General features: G+C 35.3%; 1 protein-coding gene across 20 annotated transcripts in view; it reads left to right on the top strand.

The window, feature by feature from the left end:
* Positions 1-14,248, top strand: part of DLG1 (discs large MAGUK scaffold protein 1) — a 299,333-nt gene that overhangs the window by 26,122 nt on the left and 258,963 nt on the right. For all 20 annotated transcript variants that reach the window (XM_037735146.1, XM_017523037.2, XM_017522998.2 and 17 more), the window contains exon 3: positions 604-735. In XM_037735146.1, coding sequence (XP_037591074.1) covers positions 604-735 — 132 coding nt within the window. The remainder of the gene's footprint in view (positions 1-603; positions 736-14,248) is intronic.

Here is a 14,248-nt window from a genome sequence, read left to right as displayed (position 1 = left end):
GTCCTAGCTTTGTTACTTAGGGAATCTAAGCCTCACATCATTTCAGAAGATGGAAACACGAAAATGTTTGTTAAACTTTCTTAACATTTCTTTAATGATTAAGAGAGGCAATTAATCTCCCCCCCAACAGATGTACTTAAAAATTCTGAATTAGGGTTTTAGTATTTCACTTTATCATTCTTACTAAGCGCTATTCTGTGAGCAACTGTGGGATACTAAGAATTTATATTTTGAAATGTTAACAATTTGGATTATAATGACATTGTAGATAATCTGCTTTTGCATCTCAGGTAATCTGAAACTGTTGCTAATAGTTGGATCTTTTACTTTGGCAAATTACCAGTACACATTTATTCCAAACTGCTCATCCTCCTCCATTTTCTAGTGTGATAAATATTTAAAAATTTCTTTTCTTTCTTTAATTTTTTTTTTGTTATTCTAAGGAATATGTGTACATGAACATATGCACATGAACATAGTGACGTCAACTGACCTAAAGGACTTGGGGAACTATTTAGATGTCATGCAGAATTATTTGCACTAGTATGTGATACTTTTTTTGTAAATATAGAGTTGTAATCAGGCTCTGCTTTATCTTCTCAGATACCCAGAGAGCATTGCACCTTTTGGAGGAATATCGTTCGAAACTAAGCCAAACTGAAGACAGACAGCTCAGAAGTTCCATAGAACGGGTTATTAACATATTTCAGAGCAACCTCTTTCAGGCTTTAATAGGTGGGAATTAAAACTTTGTAACTATTATGCCAGCTAGGCTTTATTCTCCTCTCAATTAAGTTATTTTAAACTTAAGAAAATGATGTACTTAATTCTCTTTGAGGCATTCGGTAACTTGAACATCTTCAGTGAGTTGTGTGTTTTTCATAGGCCAATAGCCTTTTCTAAAATACCCAGTAACCAAAAAACTTTCAGTATTATTTCAGTGGCTTTTGAGAACATTGTTTCACATTTTACTAGCATTAACTATTAAAAGATGTTGCAAAAATGTCTCAGAACCTAAAAAGGTGTGACTGAGTGAGTTAGCTTGTTTCTGTATTTGACTTGTAAGTCTCTGAAGTCATTGAAAGTGTTTGGAGGATTCTGCTGTTATTAAGAACATTCAGTACCTTTAAAAAAATTATCTATTTATTTTTTAAAATTTTATTTATTTATTTTTTCCCCCACCCCACAACCCATTCAGTCCCTTAATATAGACTTTTGTTTAGACTTGGCATTCATAGAGTCAGAATTTTAGACTTGGAAAATGATCTCATAGATGATCTTGTCTAATAACTGTATTTTACAGGCAAGAAAATGGAAAGTTTTATTCTTAATTGTAACTTAATTCGAAGTGGTGCATTGTTTGAAAGGAGACCTGGACAAATAATCAAGAGTCCAGAGTTCTTTTGCCACTAATTGAATGATATTATATAAGTCATTTAACCTTTACTATGCCACCATATTAGCTGTAGAATGTAGCTGGTGAAATGGAACATTGGGTTTAAAGCCTTTTTTAAGTAGATAAATCCTTTTTAAAAGCATCTTCTAATATTTTGTGTATAATGCCCTATGTATAAAACCAGGTGATGTGTCTGGCTCTTTTTTCCAGGTACTTCAAAAAGTTGGTAAACCACTAAACTAGAAAGTTTGTCTCTTCGAGTTCTAAGAATGAAAAAAAAAATTTTTTAGGCCGGGCGCGGTGGCTCACGCCTGTAATCCCAGCACTTTGGGAGGCCGAGGCGGGTGGATCACGAGGTCAAGATATTGAGACCATCCTGGTCAACAAGGTGAAACCCCGCCTCTACTAAAAATACAAAAAATTAGCTGGGCATGGTGGCGCATGCCTGTAATCCCAGCTACTTGGGAGGCTGAGGCAGGAGAATTGCCTGAACCCAGGAGGCGGAGGTTGCGGTGAGCCGAGATCGCGCCATTGCACTCCAGCCTGGGTGACAAGAGCGAAACTCCGTCTCAAAAAAAAAAAAAAAAATTTTTTTTTTACTTATCAGCTATATAACATTTAAAATAAGAAGACATATACTTAATTGTATTACGTTTATTTCCTCAGTAACTTCCAAGCAGATATGGCCTTACATCTGTCTGTTGATAGAGTAACTGTTGGTGTGACTACCTTCAAGTCAGTGTTTCTTGTCAAATATATCATTGATAAATGGATGCTCTCTACTAAGTTTTAGAATGAAAGATTTTTGTACAGACCACTTGATGCACCTGAACAATTTAAAAAAAATTTAACTTTTTTTTTTTTTTTTTTGAGATGGAGTCTTGCTTTGTCACCAGGCTGGAGTGTAGTGGCGTGATCTCAGCTCATTGCAACCTCCACTCCCTGCAACCTCCGCCTCTGGTTTCAAGCGATTCTCCAGCCTTAGCCTCCTACGTAGCTGTGTATGGGCACGCCCCACCATGCCCAGCTAATTTTTGCATTTTTAGTAGAGACGGGGTTTCCCGTTTTGGCTGGGATGGTCTCGATCTCTTGACATTGTGGTCTGCCTGTGTCAGCCCCCCAGGTGCTGGGATTTCAGACGTGAGCCATTGCGCCTGACCAAAATTTAACATTTTAATAGACTTTTAAAAATATACGAATACAGAACACAGTATAATGAACTGCCTTTTAACTATCACTCATCTCCAAAAATTATTAACATTTTGCAATTTTTCTTTACATTGATGGACATTTTTCACACAGTTGAATTTCTAAGGTTTAAGGTCCAAATGGATGATCAAATTGGATTCCTCTGGAAAAACAGCAAAAAAGGAAGGGAAAGAGCATTTTTTCGTTACTTGTTTTCTAAATCAACATTGAGCCTAGTAATTTGGTGGCGCCACTGATGGGGAAAAACAGTTTACATATGTATAGATAGATAGAGAGCTAGATAGACAGACTGCAGTCTTTCTTTGTGTGAAGGCTGTGACAAAATTAAATTGTTAGTGAAATAACTAAACAGAATCTACATTTATATTTCTTTCTAGATTGGGGATGGATTTGCTATCTTCAGAGACATTTTTGACCTGCCTTGCCTGTTTTGAATGTGTCTCTTCTTACACGCAATTGAACTTTGATAGAATTAGCTTTCTAATTATTTTTATATTTGTGAATCTTCTGTATAATTTCATTGGTTGTGAATTTTCTTTGATATTTAGATTTACTTATGTTTAATGTTTTATAGAATGTGGTAGTATATCAGATTTTGGTGTAAGAAAAGTAATAGATTTTAGGAGTTTTGAAATAGATACATTTATTAGAAGTTCTGTGTGTTTCCATACTATGATTAATTGTTGATACTACTAAATTAATAAATGTATTCTCTTGTGTTTCCTGAAATTTGGTTAATTTATTAACTTTTAATACTTAGTCTGAAAAATGTTTAGTCTGATAAGATTTTCTTTGTATTTTGCAACTCTACCACTGTTTTGAAACGGTGTCATAAATGTACTTTAAGTTTGTAAATTGCCCTAAGCTAAACTAGTTCATTGTGTCCATAGATATTTGCAGAAAAATCCTGGATTAATGTTTTTTTCTTTCATTAAGTGGCACTTTCTCTTTCTAATTGTTATGTGTGGACCACTGGATTAAAGGACAGCAGGGTTCTTGACCACCTGAGTTGTTTGAAAGTCATTGAGTGCTTAGATTTTTGACTTTCTTAGTTTGGAAATCATTTGCTGAAGCTACAGTGAATTATCTAGTTATTTGGGGTGCTGAGTGTCTTTGAATTTGCAATCTGCATTGATTATTGATTGATTGATTCTTTGAACTGGTAGTTTATTTTTCATGCATTTAAAAAAAGTTTGAGTGAGTCTCTAGAGGTTTTGGTGTTCCCGCCTGTATTTGAGATATAGTTTAGGTTCCCTGTACTTTTGGATTATTCAGAGGGACAAGCATATACATACTGTATTCTATTTGTTCTAAAATACCAATTTTTAAATATTTCAATATCTATGTCATTTTAATTGATGGAGCTTTTGCATTATTAGTGACACATGAAATGGTGCATTTTATAATTGATACTTGCAATTTAATGAAATATAGAAATCATTGGTCTAGTGCTGATAGATACTTGGTAGTATCTTTGAAGGATGGGTTAAAGACTTAAAAATTATTGAAAATAGAAAAGTTTTATTAACTTTGGAGTTTCTGCTGATATATTGTTTCCTTAGAGCTGAATATTTAAAGTTATATCTTAACAAAAGTCCATGAACTGCACTTTTGTTTAAAATTTACTCCCAAAACATATCTGGTGATTATTTTTGTATAAAGGAAGATAAAGCGTGCTTAATTTCACTCCATGATTTAGGTGAGAACAATTTGAAACTTGCTTTTGTATTCCTGTTTTTTGTATTTAAGTTTTAAAATTTTGTGAGTAGACAAGATATGGTTTGATGATAATCAGAGCCCAGGTGTTCAGGTCCATAGTGGTTTCAGTTCATGATTCTAAGGTGTCTGGGGTCTGAGGTGACACTGGTAGAGCCTAGAGACTTCACAACAGTTTAAACCCTTGCAGTTATTTCATACGGGATCAGAGAACTCATCTACTTTGCTTGTGCATAAGAAGAATCTGGGCCCAATATTAGGCTGGCTTTAGAGACTTGAGTAAGCTGAGTCATATGAATTGTATATTTTGTCTGCAATAAATAAGCTTATTTTAATCCAATGTTTTATTTCTGCGGATATTTCAAAATGAAAGTAGATAATGTAATAATGCTGTCCATTTATGAGTTTTTTAGTTACCTGTTCATTAGTTGCTGCTATAATAGTTTCACTAGCCCTTATGAAAGGACATTACCCTATCTTTATTTGTAGATACTAGGTTTCGAAAGTATGACTCCCTTGCCATCTTAACCATCTTTAAATGTACAGTTCAGGAGTGTGAAATGTGTTCATATTGTTGTGGAACAGATCTTCAGAATATTTTCATCTTGCAAAACTGAAATCCTATACTGATTAAACAATTGCTCCCCTTTGCGCTCACTTCCCAGCCCCTGGTGACCACCATGCTACTTTCTGTTTCAGTGAATTTGATGATGTTTGCTACTTCATAGAAGTATTTGTCTTTTTACAACTGGCTTATTTCACTTAGTGTAAGGTCTGCAAGGTTCATTCATGTTGTAGCTGTTGACAGGATTTCTTTTCTTTTTGAGGGTGAATAATTCCATTGTATGTATGTACCACATTTTATCTAGCCATCCATTGATGGACATTTGGATTGCTTCCTCCTCTTGGCTTTTGTGACTAATGCTGTTATGAACATTAGTGTGCAAATATTTCCTCAAGACCCTGCTTTCAGTTCTTTTGGATATTTACCCAGAAGTAGGATTGTGGGATCATATGGCAGTTATAGTTTTAATTTTTTGAGGACCCACCTTAATGTTTTCCATAGTGATTTTACCATTTTACATTCTCATCAACAGTACACAGGATTTTCAATTTCTTCACATCCTTGCCAATGCTTATTTTTTCTTTTTTTGATTATAGGCATCCTAGTAAGTGTGAGCATATGACTCCTCTTCAAGTGTATGTAAAACATAATAATACATTTATTCAGCACTTTCTATGTGCTAATACAAGTATATCATTTAGTCATTGTAATCCTTTGAGGCTTACATTCACCTGTATGAGGTGTTTGTACCATTTTGTAGATTAGAAAACTGAAGCATTGAGAAATGACCAAATCTTGCCCTTGGACCCTCAGATACTAAATTGTGGAGCCAGAAATTGAACTTAACTGATCTGAATCCATAGATGCTTCTCACTTTCAACCATTAGGATATTCTTTAACATTTTTTACCAGAACTGAATATTTTAATCTGATAAAGAGTACTAAATCACAAACATGTTTAAGACAGATGGTGATCCTTAGGGTTAGTAGTCTTTAAATGATTGTCACTTTGAAGGAAACTATAATGCTAAAATGATGTTTATGATCACAGAATTCACACATTTAAAAAAAAAAGTGTATTTAGTACTCAGGGTTTGAGATCTTCCAGCTATAGTGGTAAAATGTTAAAATTTCTTAGATTTCTTTTGCATTATTTTGGTCTCACTGATGTTACATTTTAGTCTATTGCTAACTGTGCATATGTGTGTGTATATGTGTATGTATATCTTTGAAGGCTAGATTTGAGTAAGGAAAATAGGATATGGATCACATTTTTGGCTAAAACTTTATGAAATTTAAGGATAATTTTATTCACTTTTCACTTGGTTTTGATTTAATTAGATTGAGTTATTTCTTTGCTAATAGTTTGCTTGCTACTGCTCTGAAACAGTGTTTTGATTATGTTGAATCTGGTTGAATTCTCTTTAGAACTTTGGAATCAGAGTTGTAAAATACTTCTTCTAAGCCATTTCCGCTCTGTAGGGTCATATTTTTCCTCCATACAAAATCCAAACTTGGACCAGATATTACTGTTGGTTGTCATGTCTCTTTACTCTCCTTATGGCATATTTTCACAGCCTTTCGTCGTTTGTGAAACTGATCTTTTTTTTTGGCGGGCGGGAGACAGAGTCTTGCTCTGCCACCCAGGTGGGAGTGCAGTGACGGCTCACTGCGACTTCTGCTTCCCAGACTCAAGTGATCCTCCTGCTTCAGCCTCCTGAGAAGCAGGGACTAAAAGTGTGAGCCACCATGTCTGGCTAATTTTTTGTAGAGACAAGTGTTGCCCAGACTGGTCTTGAACTCCTGAGCCCAAAGCAGTCAGCCTGCCTCGGCCTCCCAAAGTTCTGGGATTATAGGCATGAGCCACTGTGCCTGCAGCTGACATTTTTGAAGAACACGGTTCCTTCCACTCTTATTTTTTTAATTATAATTTTCTCATTTTGGGTTTATCTGATATATGTTTGTGATTAGATTCAGGTTATGTATTCCTGGCTTAGGATTCTACACATCCAGAGGTACACAGTGTCATCTGCCCTTCATTGATGATATTAATTTCAATTACTCAGTTGGATGTTGTCTGAATTCTCTATCCTATAGTCACTGTTTTTTACCCCTTGCAGCTTATAGGCAATATGCGGAGACACATTAACACCATATACGTATCCTACTCCTTAGCAAAATTTCCACCTATATTTTAGCATCCATTGGTGATTCTTACTTGAACCAGATTATACTATGGTTGTTGAAAAACAAGATTTCTAACAGTAACACTTCTCTAGGTTTTCCAGTTAACACTTTGCATTTTACTCTAGTCAAGAGCCTTCCTTTTTTTTCTGTGTCTTTCATGAACTTGCAGATACTTGTTTTTTTCCAATGGCTTGTCATTTATTACCATCCTTAATGATATTTGTGCTCTGAGTGATCCAGTGGGGGAACTTTCATGCTTGTTCTTAAGTCCTTATGACATGCCCTCATCATTTTTGGGAGTGCTTTCTTAATTTTTGGCATTAACAAGATGTTTCAGGTTTATCTTGTACCTTTCCTGCCCCAGCCCTGGAATCAACCATCTCTCTTGAGAAGCTCTGGCTCCTTTTAGTACACACCTTGTTTTAAGGAATATGCTTGTGAGTACTGTATGATTGTTAGTCAAATAGTATCTAAAGTGTTGAAATACTTTATTTTTGCCTACTAGCTTTACATCTTTCCTTTTTTTAATGTGTGAAACAAATTATAATAAAAACTTTTAAATTTTATAGGATACTCTTTTTTCTGGGGATCAAAAATGACTTTTTAAATGAACATTGGTTTGGAAGAAAGCTTATTTGTCCTTGAGTAGATTTGACCATTGTAGTATATCTTAGTATGTCATCCGACCTTCATTGATGATATTAATATTTTTTATTTGTTTTCTCATTTTTTTATTCTAAGGGAGAAACAAGATGATATTAATTTTGATTACTCAATTGGATATTGTCTGAATAATCATACTTGCTTTTAGTCAATGAACTGATACTATTTTTTAAGTCTGAAATGCTAGAGTAATATTTCTTTTTTTTCTTTTTCTTTTCTTTTTTTTNAATGAGACAGGGTTTCACTCTTGTTGCCCAAGCTAGAGCTGCAATGGCATGATCTCAGCTCACTGCAATCTCCACCTCCCAGGTGCAAGGAATTATCCTGCCTCTGTAGCTGGGATTACAGGCATGTGCCACCATGCCTGGCTCATTTCTTTGTATTTTTATTAGAAACGGGGTTTTACCATGTTAGCCAGGCTGGTGTCTTGAACTCCTGACCTCAGGTGATCCTCCTGCCTTGGCTTCCTGAAGTGCTGAGATTACAGGCATGAGCGACTGCGCCTGGCTGGGTTATATTTTAATCTTCTTCAGCTTTCTAGTTGCCTTTCCTGTAACTCTCCAAAATAAATTTATTATAAAAATAAATGATGCATGTTCTATATAAAACATTTGAGATCAGATTATTGTGTGTTAAATATTGTAAACAAGAAAATCCTCACACCAGAGGTATCCTCCTACTTCATCCATGGGGTGAATATAATAGAATTATTCTCTGTGTGTGTGTGTGTGTGTGTGTGTGTGTGTGTGTGTGTACACATATATACACATCTTTATTTTGCAAAACAAACTTCGTACCTAAATAAAATAATTCTTTCCTTTGTGAGAATTGATACTTAAAATCAGCATATAAGGTGAAAAATCTCATCTAGTTAAAATTATCCCTGAAAATCCTTCAGGAATTTAACACTATCTCTTGTTAATTACAGCACAATTGTTTTTTTCCTTTAGTGGAAAGGAATGATTTCTTCACTTGAGTCCTAGACGAAGTCATTTGCTTCTTTGACTTCTACTAAAAACACCTAATTATAGAATCATACTCAGCACAGTGAGATATAGCAAGATGCTCACATTTTGAGAGGCATGGGAAAACTTGGACTACCGAAAGGAAGAATTTTCTTCTCATTTTTTTATTTGTGATAGTCACTTATTGAATAGACAGAGTTGCCCTTTTTTTTGGGGGGGGGGAAGGGAAGTAGACTGCAGTTGTGTTTGTGTAAGTGTGAATAGTATGATTTCTCTGTATTATACACACTGTTTTTAGTCCTCCAAAGTTTATCAACAGATGTCTTTATGTTTCAATAGATTTGTACCATTTTTTATTTATTTATTTATTTTTTGAGACAGAGTTTCGCTCTTGTTGCCCAGGCTGGAGTGCAATGGTGCAATCTTGGCTCACTGCAGCCTCCACCTCCTGGGTTCAAGCAATTCTCCTGCCTCAGCCTCCTGAGTAGCTGGGATTATAAGCATGCATCACCATGCCTGCCTAATTTTGTATTTTTAGTAGAGACAGGGTTTCTCCATGTTGGTCAGGCTGGTCTCATCAGGCGATCCTCCTACCCTATGCCTCCCAAAGTGCTGGGATTACAGGTGTGAGCCACTGCGCCCAGCCAGATTTGTACCATTTTAAATGACTGTTTATGTAGATTATAGTTTTTTAAAATGGTTTCCTAGGAACATTTAGGTTTGTAATTTTTGTTAATTATAAATATCATATTTGCGTATGCATTTTTGCTTCAATTCTTTACTATATCCTTAGGACAAACTCCTAGAAATGAATTGTTTGGTCAAAGGGAGTGTGTATTTTAACGCTATTGATGTAATTTGTTAAATACTCTTAGGAATGTTGTATTTATTTTTTAGAAAGTATGTGGAAGAATGACTAATTCACCATACCTTAAACAATACAGAGTATTATCCGTCTTTTTAGGATTTTCTACTCTGATATGTGGAATATACATTTAGTTATTTTTATGTTTTATTGTGCATTTTGTTGATTAAAGAAATAACCAAAGATGTAAGTCTTTTATTATTTTATTTCTTTTGTAAATTATCTGTTTAATTTGTGCCCCTTCCTCCTCCTTTTTCCTTTTTCTTAGAGGTATAAAATTTACATTAGGCATATCAACTCTGCCATGTAAATTGCAGATAACTGCCCTTGTTTATTATTTGCTTTAGAACTTGGATTTTTAAGAAAACATATGTTTATGTATGGTTAGATTCACCAGTATTTTTCTTTATCAATATTGTGTTTTCTGCCCTTAGTAACATGTTTGGAAACATCCCCAATACTCTACACCCCAAGATTATTGTAATCTATCCCCAAGAGTATAAAAACATTCACCTGTATTCAGATTCTTTCAAGACTTTTTAAAAACTTTTTAATTTTAAATACATTTGGAAATTATCTTGATATAAAGTATGAGATTGCCTTTTAATAGAAATTTGGTATTTATCCCTTATACAGTTAAAAAAATTAAGTTTTTTTTCAGCAGTTTTGAATTTATAGAAGAATTGAGTGGAAAGTACAGTTCCCATATTCTGAACCCCTCTTTCCCTTTTTCGTCTTGTAGGCCATGTGTGGTGGCTCATGCATGTAATCCCAAAGCTTTGGGAGGCCAGGGAGGGAGGATCCTTGAGCCCAGGAGTTTGAGACCAGCCTGGGCAACATAGTAATACCTTGTCTTAAAACAAAACAAAACAAAAAAAAACAAAAAACCAGACATGATGGCATACACCTGTAGTCCCAGCTACTTTGGAACCTGAGGTAGGAGGATCTGTTGAGCCCAGGAGGTCAAGGCGCTACTGTACCTCAGCTTGGGTGACAGAGTGAGATCCTGTCTCTTTAAAAAAAAAAAAAAAAGACTAGGCTCATTTGGCTCATGCGTATAATCCCAGAACTTTAGGAGGCCAAGGTGGGAGAATTGCTTGAGCCCGGGAGATCGCAGCTGCAGTGAGCCATGGTCATACCACTACACTCCAGTCTGGGTGACCCTGTCTCAAAAACAACAAAAATACCTTATATTAGTGTGGTATATTTGTTTCACTTGATAAGCCAATATTAATATATTGTCATTAGCTAAAGTCTGTAGTTTTACATTAGTAGTCACTCTGCATTGTACATTGACAAATCTGATGTGCACATTTGTTGTTTTGATACATGTATCCACTATTGTAGTATTGTGGATACATGTGTCAAAACAACAAATGTACAGGGGTTCCCAACTAGAGTGCCACAGACTGATACCTTAGCAGTGAGCAAGTGACCATTGCCACCTGAGCTTTGCATACTGTCAGATTAGTAGCAGGATTACATTCTCACAGGAGCATGAACCCTGTTGTGAACTGTGCATGTGAGGGATCTAGGCTGCGGGCTCCTGATGAGGTAATCTAATGCCTGATGAGCTGAGGTGGAACAGTTTCACCCCAAAAGCTCCCCCACCCCCTTTTCCATGGAAAAACTCTTCTGTGGAACTGGTCACTGGTGCCAAAAAGGTTGGAGACTGCTGTTGTTTTTCACTGCCTAGAGATCCTATGTGCTCTTCTTATTCTTCCCCTGTGCCCCACTTCTACACCCCCAACACAAACTCCTAGAAACCGCTGATATTTTTACTGTCTCCATAGTTTTGCCTCTTCTAGAATGTCATGGTTGGAATCATAAGTATGTTACCTTTTTAGATTGGCTTTTTTCACTTAGCAATGTATTTACGGTTCCTCCATGGCTTTTCATGCTTGATAGCTAATATCTTTATATGATTGAATAATATTCCACTGTGTGGACGTACTACATTTTGTTTATCTACTCACCTGTTAAAGAACATCTTGGTTGCTTCAAAATTTAATCAATTATATATAATGCTGTTATAAACATTTGCTTGCAGGGTCTTGAGTTGACATAAGTTTTCAGCTTGTTTGGGTAAATACCAAGGAACAAAATTGCTGGAGTATATAGTATGAGTATGTATAGATTTTAAGAAATGCCAAAGCTGCCTTTCAAAGTGGTTGTACCATTTTACGTTCCTGTCAGCAGTGTGTTGCCCTGTGTCCTCATCAGCATTTGGTACTGTTGGTCCTTTGGATTTTAGCCATTTTAATAGGTGTGTAGTAGTATCTTGTTTTAATTTGGAATTCCCTAATGATATCTGATACATGCTCATTCGCCATCTCTGTCTTTGATGAAGTGTTTGTATCTTTTGCCTATTTTTTTAAATTGGATTGTTTCTTATTGGGTTGTAAAGAATTTTTGTATGCTTTGGATATTAGTCCTTTATTGGGTATGTGTTTTGCCAGTATTTTCTCCCTGTTTCTTGTCTTTTCATTCTCTTTTCCCTATCAACTAAAATTACTATTTTCTCATAGATTAGAAATGTCACCAGTATTATGTTAAATTATTACATACAGTTGCGCCTATGTTTAGATTTTCTACTCTGACCCTAAGTTAGTATTGCCTTATTTCTTTAGTTTGTGAAATGTTTCATGGCTTGTGGGTTTCTCGGTTTAAGATTATATAAGTTGTCACCAAAAGCTAGAAAATTTTTTTGCCTGTTTGAAAATTCCCTTTCTCTCATTCCTCACCCCCCCCACCCCGCCCCCTTGAGAGTATTTCTGGGATTTTACACTTTCCCATTACTCCCATTGTTTGCAAACTTTGAGTTCTAGCAAGAAAATAACAAAGGTAATGAAAAGTTTCTATGCAAAAGAAAATTGAATATTTGAAGGCTTCTGAAATGTGTAATCTTGGAGATTTCCAGTTTTTTTTTTTTTTTTTTTAAATAAGAAAGGTTGTGGTCTGTTCTGTTGGACTAACTGCTTTTCTTCAAGTTTTAGTTTTTGAGAGTTTCTTAGTGTACATGTTAGAGCTTTTTGTGGCGTTAATAAGATCTTTGTTAAGGAATTGGACTTGTGAAGACCCAGTTTAGGCCAAAACAGGGAAAGCACTTGCCAATTATAAATGATAAATGAGGAATAGACTGTGATAAGACTGATCTAGTAGGTTTCAACAAAATTAATGTTTTCAGTTGTGAATCAACCAAAACGTAATTTTTTGCTAATACGTATTTTAGTATTTCTGCATTTTCTTCTTTTCTTGCTTGCTGTAGTGCATCATTATTTTCAAAGAAAATAGGTTTTTACAGGGTAGTAAATAAAAATGTAATAGGTGATTTCAACTCTGTGTCTGGTATTTATCTGGTAAGCTTTCTGGATCTTCAGGTGAATATGGAATCACTTGTATCTATTGGCAGTCTCTTGACTACTCCTCTGTGCTCCCATTTTTGTTACATTTTCATAGTAAAGGTTTAAGTTTAGAGTTGTACTCAAGTTAAATTTTTGCATAGGTTTTTTGAAAGACTGCCATTTTATACTGGGTAGTAAATTTCGCAATTCCTGATAAAATAGTATTGAGGAATGTGACTTTTGAAGCATTGTTTTGCTGTAGTTGGATTTTGTTTTACATAATATGAAGTGTGTGTGTGTGTGTGTGTGTGTGTGTGTGTATGTATAGTGCATATGTGTGTATCTATGTATAGTTATGAGTAGCGTTTATTACTGACATTGGATATTGAAACACATGTGAAATGACTTACGTAAACCAAATGACTGATATAAACCAAAATAGAGAAATAAATTTTCGTTGTCTGTCATAGAGGTGGTTAATTTAATTTTGTAAATTTTGTACCCATGAAAGAGAATTTTAAATATGTGCTTGAGCTTTTGTGTAGCACCTTAGACTATAGCCTTCAAATTTTTCTAAAAATCTACTTTTTAATGTTTTTAAATAGAAAACCTTAGGTGTTACACAATCTTTTTTCTAAATTTTCTTCATCTCCTAAAGACATTATTGTTGTATCCTGTCTTACCATTTCTTTCTTTTATGTTTCTTCCAAAACTTATTCACTCTATTATTAATGATTGGTTGAGTGCCTATGTGTTCAGAGTAAACTAATTAATTCAAGAAGGTTTTCATGAAGTTGCATTTTTGAGAATAATGGATTTTCAGTTTTGGCATGTTAAATAGATTTTCAGAACTTAGGAGAGTTGCTACAATTCCAGGGTTAACCATGTTTGTTTTTCTTTTCCATTTGACTTCTATTTGAGTAGTAACTTCTGTTTTGCTTTAGGCTAGATACCTTATAGGAATCAGTATTATGCTCTGCAGTTTAAAAAGATCTCAAGTCAAAGCATAAGTATTTTGAATCCTAGAATGTCTTTTTGTAGAAGAAACTTGTCGGCTGGGCAAGGTGGCTCACACCTGTAATCCAGCACTTTGGGAAGCCGAGGTGGGCGGATCACGAGGTCAAGAGATCGAGACCATCCTGGCTAACATGGTGAAACCCTGTCTCTACTAAAAGTACAAAAATTAGCTGGGTGTGGTAGTGCGTGCCTACAGTCCCAGCTACTTCAGAGACTGAGGCAGGAGACTCATTTGAACCTGGGAGGTGGAGGTTGCAGTGAGCTGAGATTGTGTCACTGCGCTCCAGCTTGGCGACAGAGTGGGACTCCGTCTCAAAAAAA

This window comes from Cebus imitator, unplaced genomic scaffold, assembly GCF_001604975.1.
Source record: "Cebus imitator isolate Cc_AM_T3 unplaced genomic scaffold, Cebus_imitator-1.0 Scaffold0, whole genome shotgun sequence".
Taxonomy (NCBI): domain Eukaryota; kingdom Metazoa; phylum Chordata; class Mammalia; order Primates; family Cebidae; genus Cebus; species Cebus imitator.
Note: the sequence above shows the minus strand (reverse complement) of the source record. Positions and strands in the feature narration are given on the sequence as shown.